Here is a 12110-nt window from a genome sequence, read left to right as displayed (position 1 = left end):
GCTGCTTTCCCCCCAGTCAGCCTTGTGTGAGCAATAATACTTAAAGCTTTTCTGTAACTAACACTTGGTTAGTTGGCTAGTTTCCCCTGTAGATGGGAAAACTGAGGGAGAGCAGTTAAATGACCAGCCTCAGAGGAGGAGTCATTGTTAAACCAGGATTAGGATTTAGACCTTCCAAAACACACTGCCTTTAGCTAGATTTTATTGGGGTACAGGACCTTATTCCTCATTGGAATTTCTCGTTTGTTTTGCCTGTGCCTGTATGTATATTTCCAGGTGGCCAAAGCTGTGTCTCACTCATTAAATAACTGTGTGAATTGTCTGCCTGGACAAAAGGATGTTGATGTGGCCTTGAAGAGCATTGGAGAATCCAGCAAGAAACTGCTTGTTGATTCGGTGAGAAATCTTTGATGTTAAATGGTGTTTCAGAAGTAAATGTCTGGCCTGGGTTCCTCACAATTTAAATTCTTGAATAGCGAATATACTCTAGATTACAAGTCAGTCTTGTTTAATAGCCATTTTTTATTCTGAACTGCTTTTCTGTTGATTTTGGGGAAGTCTCCATGTTTGTGACTTGTAAAGATTGCTAACCCTACCTAGCTTAACATTCACTCCTTTGTTGTAGTCTCAGCAGAGGGACCAATATTTGAATGGATGTGGACACTTGAAACATACAATCTGTTTTCTTCCTAGAAGTGATCCGTTTAAGTCAGCGTAAGGACCATGATCCCTGCCACGTGGGGATATTCCCTTCTGATGCTTTGTATCAAAATGTCACTATTTTTCTGTTGCATCCCTTCTAAAAATCTGTGGTGAATCTGTGTAAATAAAATTACAAGTCATGTCCCGATTTCCCACCCTGAATGTCACTAATAGCTGGCAAAAGTTGTAACTTGCCCGAGGCATATGGGTGTTCTGTAGTTTGGTCAAGTTTACTCTTCCATTACTAGTTCCACCTATTCCACAGATGAATGGAGGATTGAACATTCAGGCACAATCAGTCAAGTACTTCCATGAACGCAATAGTCAATTCAGGCCTCAGACACAATTAGGAGCCATTTAATACTAACACAGTTACTGTAATTTTCAGTGCTGTAGCTGTGTTGGTCCCAGGATATTACAGAGACAAGGTGGGAGAGGTAATATCTTTTATTGGCTCAACTTCTGTTGGTAAAAGAAAGAAGCTTCTTAGCTTACACAGCGCTCAACTTCAGTTCAGTTACTGTAAATCTGTTCTGTGAAGCTTATTTTGGGGAGTGGATAATGCCTTGGAATACCGGAGCCTCCAAAGTTTGTGCCTAGTTTACAGCTGCCAGTATTTTAGAATGAAAGGACAAATCAAAGTATTTCCATGTCGCCTCTGAGATGGGGATCAATTTCTTGACCCTAACCCGCCAATATTTAAAGCAGAAATGGATTTGAGCCCCCAAAATCAGAACTGGTTTTATATATTGAACAATCCTGAAGTTTTAGGGGCTGCTGGGATCTGAGAGTAACACTGACCGAGGGGGTCTGTTCCCTTCTGTGACTGAGCCTGAAGATAGCTGCTATTCCTCCTGGCTAATGGACTGCTGGCTTTGAGCTCAACTGGCAGAGTCCTGCACTTTGGAGCAAGACATTTAGAGTTTAGTACCTACAGTCTGCCCAGCCAGCAGAATGGTCGTTACACAGGATTCAAGCCCGTTTCTGAAATAAAAGAAATCCTAACACTCCAGGTACTGGTTGTCAAACTAGACGATCACAGTGGTCCCTTTTGGCCATGGAATCTAAGCAGAGCATTGTCAAGTTCAAAGATCACACTTCCATTACTTTAATGTTTTGAATTATGTTGAACTGCGTAATTAAGGGCTAGTCTATATGGTTGGTCTCTGTGGTCACTAAGACACATATCGTCTTCTTCTCTTGAAGCTGCCTCCAAGTTCTAAATCTTTCCAAGAAGCCCAAAGTGAATTGAACCAGGCTGCAGCTGACCTGAACCAGTCGGCAGGGGAAGTGGTTCATGCTACCCGGGGCCAAAGCGGAGAGTTGGCTGCAGCCTCTGGAAAGTTCAGTGATGACTTCGATGAGTTCCTTGATGCTGGTATTGAAATGGCTGGTCAAGCACAAGTGAGTTTTGGTGACTGTAGTCGGTAACTGTATTACACTGTGCATATAGGGATATTAAACTGTGCTAGTCTAAACCTATATGGAGGCAGTGGATGTTACGGAAGAGTCAGATCTACCATTCAAAAGTGACAAGAGCATGGTGGGGTTTGCATATTGTGCAAGATAGATGGGTGTATCTGTTCCTGGTGCTTGTTGAAACTATGATTTCATGCTCATCCATGTAGTGTGAGCCTTGTGGTAATTGATTTGTGATCTGTATAGCTGAAGATAGAGTAATCCATTGCCTTTTCCAGTGGTCAGAAGCTTTGTAAAGGACCATTTTCTATTTTGGTGCAATTACCCAGGAGTGTAATTGGAGTTTAAGTTAGTTACACTTCAGCAGCTCTAGAGCTTGAATGCCCAATGCCCCAAATCATCAGAGTATGAAGAGGACTCAGCACACAGTAAAACCTCTGTAAACTGAACTTGGCATTTCCCATTCAATGTGACACCAGAGCATACACTTTATATCACATCCATGGATCTGTTGACGACTGGAACCAACCTGTAGAGAAGGTTGGTAAAGTGCAACATGTGTGACAGCATTGTGTAGTTTTGCAAAGTGGAAGCCCAGGGATTGAATGGACATGGAAACAAAGGAATTCTTTCACTTTTGTTCCTCCAGTCCAGAAATGTAGTTTAAGGGACACTAGGTCAGCACAATACCCAAAGTGTGACTTTAATAAATTTAGTGGGGTGTAGAATGAGTCAACTTGCCCTGCTACCACCTTGGTTTTTACCTATTCTGCAGCTAACTGGTTGAATTGCAAGCTCCAAGCTACAAATTAGTGTTCGTCAACATCAATATATTTAGTGTCCCTTAAACCTAATGCTTTTTGTGGCTAGAGCTGGGCTATTATAGCAAAAGCAACCCTGAATATTCTTGCAAACAAAATGCGTCAATTTCTGCTGTGCTGGTGCTGGTCAGCTCTTAATCACTTACTCACAAACACTAGAGTGGGAGGCCTTTAGTCACAAGGCTGTTCACTGATGTTAAAAATGTAAATTTTAGTGCAAATGCCTATTTGCAAGAGATTTTCTACCAGCAATGATCTTGTGGCTCTTTGGAAAGATTCGTCTCAATCACACAATATCCATGAATAACTGATTGTTTTCATCTAACGTATGAACAAAAAAGGATGCTTTCTGTCTGTAGTCATTCAATCTGAACAGAAACAGTGACCTGTCATGTGGGGCAAATATAGTAAATACAGAAAGCAGTTCACATATATAGACTCAAACCCAGATCACAAAAACTAAGTAAAATACAACCTGTTTGCAAATATTTCTAACACAAAAAGGCTAATTTTATTGCATAAATCATTGACAAAGAAGTCTAACTACTGCTGTTTGTCGCATACTGTAATTCTACAATACTATTTTCTAACTTCAGGTGTATAAAATTATTTCTTAATCATTCCCTGAAAATAATGTCATGTGATGTCAGATTCAAATTATTTATCAAATAAAGCTACATGGGAGATTTAGTTTTCCAGAAACTATTACTTCTTCATATAGAACACCCCTACAATTAAATGTCTGTAAAGGTCTCTTTGAAGAATTTCTGTGTGCTTAAACCATTAATCTAGTAAAGGTGTAAGTAAGAGTGCTTGTAAATGACACCAAAGGTGCTGGAATATGGTTGGTACCCATTGGCCAAACAATGTGGGTCAGTTGTGCCAGGCAGAGACATACAAGAGACTTGACAACAAAAGCATTGTTCAGCAAGTAGTTAAATTTCCTTCCACTTCTCTGTGAATGCTCTTACTGTTGGAAATCAAGTTCCTTGTATATGGGTTTCTTTTTCTGCTGTATGAATGGAGCTAGAGGCACCTGTCTGAGCAAGCAGAGGCGATGCTCAGTGGCCCTATCTGGAATGTCGTCCTATGCATGTCATTGGTTTTAGATGGATAATTCAGTTGAATTCCAAAATCCAGTGCTTAAAGTTTTAGCTGTCTCTCTAGCTGATGCAAACTGTGTCCGAAATGTTATGCTGCTGTGGTTTTCCAGACTAAAGAGGACCAGATTCAAGTAATAGGGAACCTCAAGAATATTTCTATGGCCTCCAGCAAGCTCCTATTGGCTGCCAAGTCTCTCTCGGTTGACCCTGGAGCTCCTAATGCCAAGAACCTCCTAGCTGCAGCTGCAAGGTACAGGCATATTACCTGATTTCATTTTCCTAAGAGAATATTTAACTGTTTTCCTTTGCAATCTGTATTATTTGTTAGCTTATCCTTCTGGTACTCTTGGTTAGCCATATAGGATGTTCCATGCTTTAGCTTATTTCGTGAAACTGAAATCAGACGATGCTTGTTTACACTGGATTGGTGTAAATCAGGATAGCTCTGTAGAAGTCAGAGCCAGGCTGACTTACAGCAGATGAAGATCTGGTCTGTTTTTTTAAGAAGACTATTTCTAATACTTGTTCTTTGTCCATCCCTCTACCTCCTTCCCTGCTCTCACATATGCAGATGCTGAAGATGTTGCTATATGCCTGCTGCTGGCATGTCTTTCAAAGAAAACTCTTACTAAGTAGTGTCCTTGCATATGTGGGTGCGGGGAGAGATTTAACTTTAATTTTTTGTCTAGGAACCAGTTTTTTATTTTTGAAGTTTTCACCTCATTTGGGGGTTGCTGCTGATCCCACCTTTTAAATGTTCACTCCTACTCTCCAATAAAGGAGATGGAATGTGTAGACCTTTTGCAAGCCTGCTGTCAGAGCTGCCCAAAAATCTGGTTAGCGGTCTGCTGCAGTACCACTGTCCAGTGCTCTCACCATGTTATCTTCTTTTCCCCAGTCACTTTTATCAAATGAAGTGCACACCATACATTTAGATGACTTAACTTACTCTGGATGCCTCTACATGGTCAGTGGGAGAGCACTCTTATGTAACCCTTGCCTGCAAGGAAATCGAGAGGAGGGGAAAACACCTGGCACTGTAATTTCATGTTGCAGAAGTTGGTGACTTTGTTGCAACTCACAGCATAATGAGAAGAATTCTGTTAATACGTATCTGGAATGTAAATCCCTTTCACTGCCACTGGAATCTCTGCATTTATCTTCATGACATTACATAGGAGTTTGGTTCCCTGAATTTAAGTTGCACAGGAACTCTGCATAATCCATTACAGAAATTGAGAGTGTAATAGACTCTGTATAGTCTATTCTGAGTGAAATCTCTGCCCTCTCCTTACCATCCATGTTTTGATCAGAGAACACAAGTAGTAAAAGTTGTGCAACTGGCTGTCTTTCACTTTCTTAAAGCATTTTCATGGTTTTGGGAGTTTTTTGAAGTCATTTGAAAAATTTCCAGACCTGGATAAGTTATTTATACTTTGGATTGCTGAAAGTGGGGGATGTGGAAATGAAACTAGTCTTTAGAAGGGGAATATTAAGGGATTGGGAAGAAACTGGTATTTTGAAATCTAGACATTAAACAAAAGTGATTTCCAAGGTGAAGCTTGGACTCCATTTGTGAGTATCATGTTCCATTCACACCAGTAAAGAATGTATTGGGAAATAAGTGAAAAAGTGTCCATAGACAAATGAATAGAGCTATTTTTGTAGGTCATGAGATAAAAATTGCTGAGCCTCAAGATGAATGTGCTGTGTTAGCGGATACTTTCGTCACAGTGCCCAAGTTCCATAGACTGCTGCTTTTGACATGCAGCCCGTGTGTAATAAGAAGGGGGTGAGAATGATCAGCAACTCCAGTTGTCTGACTGGACCTGTTCTGCGGTGCTAATATACATACTTTGTGCTACGCTTTGTTCACCAGACTGACACTACTCATGGTGCAGTGCCACTCATTGGTTCTCAACTTGTGATCTGTGTACTGTGGGTGGCTCAGGGAAACCTGGCTCATAAGGTGGTGCAGGATCTCCTCTTTGGATCAAAATTGCTAAACTGCTTTAAAACAATTTGTTTTCCTCTCATTATCCATTTAAGCAGTTGCTGCATTTCCACTGGGCTGTTATACAGTTTTGGCTAAGAGTGTGGCATTGTACATATTGCTCTGTCTATGACAACGTGGTCCAGAGTATTAAATTGAGTTACTGCTACCCATCTGTGAGCACTGAATTTAAGAAATCCTCGTTAAAGAAAACTTTGTACACATATATCACTTGTGTTGTAGCAGATGGCAGCCATTGTATGTTTCCACATAGTGTTAAGCATCACCATTATTGTGGAAATCTTTGCTGTGTATAGCTACTGTACAAAACAAAGCGTTGCTCCTTGAATGGTGTGAGCCATGTTATGAAATCTGTTCAAGGGCTGATGACACATTCACTAGTTTCTATACTAAGTCTCAAACACAGGACAAAATAAAACTGGAAAAATGCAAAATACATGTGACTGTCAGACTCGGGATAGCTCTAAAACATAAAATTCCTTAGCTTACAATCGTACTAACCGCTCTCTCTCTCTCTGATATTCACAAAGCCATTCTTTAGTCCATCTATGCTAGTTTTCCTCTACAGTTTCCAATGGTGGGTACAATTGTGCTAGTTTTGCACATGTATCACGTCATGTCTGAGTACCAGAAGAAAGCAGTGGAGACACATGTACATATTTGTATGTCTCACAGACAAAAACTGTGTTAAATGAATATTCACGTTGAAAAAAAACATAATGGAACAAACCAGGGCATTTGCTGACATCCTATTTTTCATTCTGCTTGTGTCTTAGACCCTCCCACTCTCCCTACCCCTGTGTCTGCAGCACCTTTTCAGTTGAATTTTCATGTTCCACAGGGAATTAACTTTGAAGGCACAAGGCAATGCTAACCAATGAGATGTCTAGGATAGGTTCATATGATTTAAAATACTTTTAATTGCATCTGATGTCATCTGCATGATCAGGTATTGTTAGCAGCATTCTTGATCTTTAATAAAAAAGATGGTTTTCAAAACACAAATTTTTATTAGGGTCTATAATGCTGAGAGTTTGATCAACAAGCAACCAAACACAACATCCTCTGAAGTACACTCTGTCTATACCAGGGCTTGTATGGCATTTGAAATTGTTGAAAAATTTAGTTCCATCCACATTTGGTTATACAGAGTGGTAGTCAGGTTAGGGCCCATGCCATAGACTTACCCATGGGATTTCTGGGCAACACAGTTGCTAAAGTTCTGGGGGGGGTTTAGGGGAGGAGTGTTGGGTTGTTGTTTTGTTTTTGTTTTTTTAATAATTTTTGTTGTACCCTGAACACAAAAGTGCTACAGCCTGGCCTGCTAGGAAGTGGGTTTCAGGTGCTGCTGTTTTCTGCTGTTTCCAAGCATAGTGGTTGTGTGGCCAATCTTAAAATTGCACCATAACATTAGATCCAGAATAAAATAAACTGTCAAATAACTTACATTTATTATGCATCAAATTCCCTTTATGAACCAAAACTGTGCAAACGTCCTAGAAACTTGCCATCATGACAGAAAGATCCCACCTTGTTGCTTGTGTGCTAAGTGACAAACGATTTTGGGCAGAGGACTTATGTTTGAGGTGAGGGTTGCTGTCGATCAATTTCACTTGGTGCCTCTTTCATTCTGTTTTTCTCAGCAGGGGTTAATATTATGTTCTCTCCACCAAATACGGTATAGCTCACTTACTTCACAAGCACCAGTGGTGAGAGAAGTGGATAGAACATTTGGGCTTGAAACTGCTTTTCATGGTGTACAGATGAATAAGACAAAATTGGAAATAATGGAAGTTGGTCAGTTTTCAAAATATCATCTTTTTTTCCCCCCCTCCTCAGAGCTGTGACGGAGAGTATTAACCAGCTCATCACTCTGTGTACCCAGCAAGCTCCAGGGCAGAAGGAATGTGACAATGCTCTCAGAGAACTGGAGGTATTCTCAAGCTTGTGGTCTCATGGGGTGAACCTTCCTGTGATGAAGATGTCAGTTGGGCTTCACATTTTCTTTTCCCTGTTTGAATAGCTGCTGTGTCATTGTCTCTCCACTTGATATCTGTGGCAGAATTTTTTTCCCTCTTGTTGTGTATGAGATATGCAAAGAGCTTTCTAATGGAGACAAACTTAGCACAACTTCTACCTGAGTTGGCGAAAGGGAGTTTACATTTTACCCCACATGACAGAGCAGTTGTATATGGAACTATAAAGATACCAGTCTCCACTGCAGTAAGTTGGAGGGTGCACACATAAGAGTCACTTTCAGAGGACACAGGGAAAAAGGTTTACACTAAGAAATCTTTCACTAAGATGGCTGATGGTGCACTGAAGGAAGCCGCGACATCTTAGCTTTTCTGCTGTGACTCTGTGTAATTGGAAATCCATGATTCTGAAAGTCACATCTATCTAAGAAAAGTTGATCAAGGATTACTCCAGGATTTTTGTATTCCTCTAGACTTCTAATTCCTCATGTTTTCTTTATCTCAGTCTAGCTGAATGTCTTTCAACACTGTGTGATCTAGTACACGCTCTCTATTGTGTTCTGCTACATGAGTGTTGTGACAATAGCTCTGTAAATTGACTGTGTAGTGGATAGCTAGTTGGCTCTTGTTGAAAGGCCAAGTACCTATGTTAATATATCAAACCAATCAGCACCTGCTCCAAAATGCTAGACAATAGTGTCTTAACACCAATTTAGCTTAGCTTAAGTTACTCAAGCGGCTTATGTCAACCTAACTATGTCAGTGTTCACACTACAGCCTTGCTCCCACCGATGTAAGTGCCCTACTACACCGACAAAATAACTCTACCTGCACAAGAGGCATAGGGCTTATGTTGCTGTAGTTAGGGTGACTCTCTGTGTGTAGTTCTGAGGAAGGATGTTAATATTGCAGAGTTTATGGAGGAAGTCAGTTGTGTCTGGAAGGAAGCTGGCCCTTTGTGTGGTGAGTGGTTTGAGGATGGTTTCTGTGAATCCCAGTATTCCTTCAGTAAGAGTGCCATGGGCAGATAGGATGGGATTGCAAGGTTTTCTTGGTTGTGTATGTTGGGACACATGTGGAAGATCCCTGGGTGGGTTTGTAGGGGATGAGTTTGTAGAGTTTCTCTTGAAGTTGTTTGGGGAAAGATTTGATGATGTCTTTAAATTCCTAGGTGAGTTGTGGTTTGCAGTGTGGGGTGGATCTTTGAGTTCTTTATAGTAGGTAGTCTAAGAGAGTTGGCCTTGTGAACTTAGTCATCACAGTCCAATAAAAGATATTACTTCACCCACCCGGTCTCTCTAATATCCTGGTACCAACAAGGCAGAAACTACACTGCATACTACATTGTCCCTACACATGCACACACTATTTTTGTAGTGATTCAAGACAAAAAATGAAAAGGCCATGGGAGGTGAAAAGTGTTTTCTCTTCATACTTTAAGACTTCCCTCAGCATGACATTGGCTTTCCTCATGCAGAGCTGATGTGATCAGCACTGTGATGTGGCTTTCTTGCTGTGTTTGTAATGCTTGTTACTTCCTAACTGTGTTGAGTCTTTTAGGGTACTTTGTCTGCATTTTTCCATCATTACTTCTTCTGGCCAAAGGAACAAATAAATTAGTTAGGTACCTTAGATGCCACCAGTTCTGTTAGAAGCAAAGGCTTCTTAAATGATTATATTCCAGAGGTCGTGATCCCTAAAGCCAAATGGTTTAGGATCTTGTAAGGAAAGGAGGTATGAGTGGGATGATACTGATACTCAAAACCAAATCTGGCCCTAATGAAAGTGAGTACAACACAGTGTAGTCACGTTTGGCTCTCAGTTTGTTACCGTGTACTTATAGAAATTGTTTCAAGCTACAGCGTGGGACTTTGCCACAGTTCAGAGCTATTGCCAGGAGAAAGACCCTCAGTTTTCATCTGTGGATGTGCCTTGTTCAGTGGGGCAAAGAGAATGAGTCTCTATATCAGAAATGTTATGGTGCTGTGCTTTGTTTCTTCTGTTTATTAATTATTTTATTGAGCAAAGGTATATTAACAGAGTGAATGGGAAATCTCAAATCCAATGATTTTGTGTATTTTGGGTTGGTAACAAGCATCAAAATGCTTTGCTTTCTGTTGTGGGGGACGGGGGAGAGAAGGATGTCACAATGATGAATTCAAGCTGAAATCCAGCCAATGCTAAGTGTGTTATAGTAGGTGTGGGAGTGGAGATATGGAGCTGTCACACTTTTAATAACAGTAACCGTTTCAGTGAACATTTGTAAGAACTCTCAGCAATAATAGTCCAAGGACATTGCCCTGGCATTTTGCCACTATACAAAACACTTTTTTCTTCTGCTTTTAAATTTCAAATCACCTGTATACAGTACAGTTGTGCTTAAAGTCAACTTTTCTCCTTGATTTACTGCATGACCAGTGTATGGAAATATCTGTGAAGAGTGTTATTTTTAATAACACAGGCCAAGGAGAAAGTCAGTGGAAAAACTTATAGGCTGATTACACAGCTCTTCCTTGATTCTTTGATCCCGAAGGAGGAGTGGAGAGAGATGGGATTTAACTGGAGGAAAAAGCAATAATAGAGCAGAAGCAGATTAAGCACAGGTCTCAGAGCTGCCACCACCCAGGTTGATGTCACGGGCAAGCTCTGATCAGAGTCCCAGGACACAAATAGCAAGTATTAGCAGAGCTTTGGATGAAAGCTTTCACAGTGCTTGCTCTCTTGCTATCCTGGTCTTTGGCCATTACTGTTAATTGTCCATTTCTGTGAGACTTGATCATATTAATATAGAAGTCAAACTAGAAATGGGATTGACTGCCTGTAGCTTCTTCCATATAAAGTGAAACCAAGTTGAGAAGAGCAGGTGACATCTGTCCAGAGACCTGTAAGGAGCAGAAGCCTGCTGGGAGGGAATCCTCAGCTAGGAGAGCTGCCAGGGACTGTGAGCCTGGTGGGAGAGCTATTAGCAAAGGGAAGCTCTGATGAACGGCTGGAAAGACTTGACCTAGAGCAAAAGCTAGGTAGATGCTGAAGCCAGTTACCAACTGAAATGGCTAGTTTTGTCTGAGTAAGGCTGGGTGGAAGATTTGTGGTGTTTTGAACTTTGTTAATTAACCAGACTCTTGAAAAGGAGACTGTTAGTGGGAAAACCCCTGCAGTGTGAAGTCAGATGAACTTGGGTAGAAGAGGAAACAGAGGAAGCAGCGGGGTCTGAAACCAGACCTGGGTAAACCTATAAGAAGCTTACAGGAGTGCCCATTAACTTTGGGGAAAGTCAGCATCAATATGTTACCCACTTCACTTTTATTATGGTTAATCTATAAGGGTCTTTCCCCATCACCTGCCTTTTTCCCTACCTCATTCACCAATTTCTCCTACTAGCCTCCTCTGGGCTCCTTATACTAACGGGGAAGTATAGCTTTACTAGAACTCTAGTGTTTCATCAGTGACTTGTTTAACTCTCCCAGGGCAGATGGATGTGGCAAGTCACTCCTAGCACTTCAGGATAAGGAACAGACAGGAGAGTTTTTAGCATCAGCAGTTGCATTTTAACTGTCTATCTGCTGTTCTGTTTTTTCACTCCTTCCTGTCATCTGTCCAGGGAGACTTACAGCTCGTGTCTCTGGAGCAGTGAAAATGTGGATAGAATATGATTTGCTCCCTGCTACTCAGTAAATTGCTACGGAGGGGTGGAGCAGGGTACTGAAGTACTCTAGGGAATAGAGAAAAAGAGGGGCAGGAAGCAACAGCAGAACTGATCTCTTGTTAACATTGCCTTTTTCATACAGTAGGATAACTGGCAGTAAAGCACTTGAAGGAAATGATCTTGACCATAACTTTTAGGCTGTTACAAGACAACAGACAAAGCATGGCTCAACTTCAAAAAATTGCTTTAGAGTTAAAAGTTCAGCTCTGATAAAGATGTAACATTTAAATTCTTGCCCAGATTTCCTTCGCTGAAAAAAATCACGCAGCAAATCTTTCAGCTGTAGCCCCTTACTAACTTCCTATACTTCCTGATTTCACTCATGTTGGAAAGACCATAAGAATAGCTCATCGGGCTGTTATTCAGCTT

The 12110-nt window shown here is 40.9% G+C and overlaps 1 protein-coding gene across 2 annotated transcripts in view; it reads left to right on the top strand.

The window, feature by feature from the left end:
- The window catches only part of TLN2 (talin 2), a 245794-nt gene that overhangs the window by 127960 nt on the left and 105724 nt on the right, over positions 1–12110 (top strand). For both annotated transcript variants that reach the window (XM_075069558.1, XM_075069557.1), the window contains exons 28-31: positions 277–396; positions 1909–2106; positions 4156–4295; positions 7899–7992. In XM_075069558.1, coding sequence (XP_074925659.1) covers positions 277–396; positions 1909–2106; positions 4156–4295; positions 7899–7992 — 552 coding nt within the window. The remainder of the gene's footprint in view (positions 1–276; positions 397–1908; positions 2107–4155; positions 4296–7898; positions 7993–12110) is intronic.

This window comes from Chelonoidis abingdonii, chromosome 9, assembly GCF_003597395.2.
Source record: "Chelonoidis abingdonii isolate Lonesome George chromosome 9, CheloAbing_2.0, whole genome shotgun sequence".
NCBI classification, from domain to species: Eukaryota; Metazoa; Chordata; order Testudines; family Testudinidae; genus Chelonoidis; species Chelonoidis abingdonii.
Note: the sequence above shows the minus strand (reverse complement) of the source record. Positions and strands in the feature narration are given on the sequence as shown.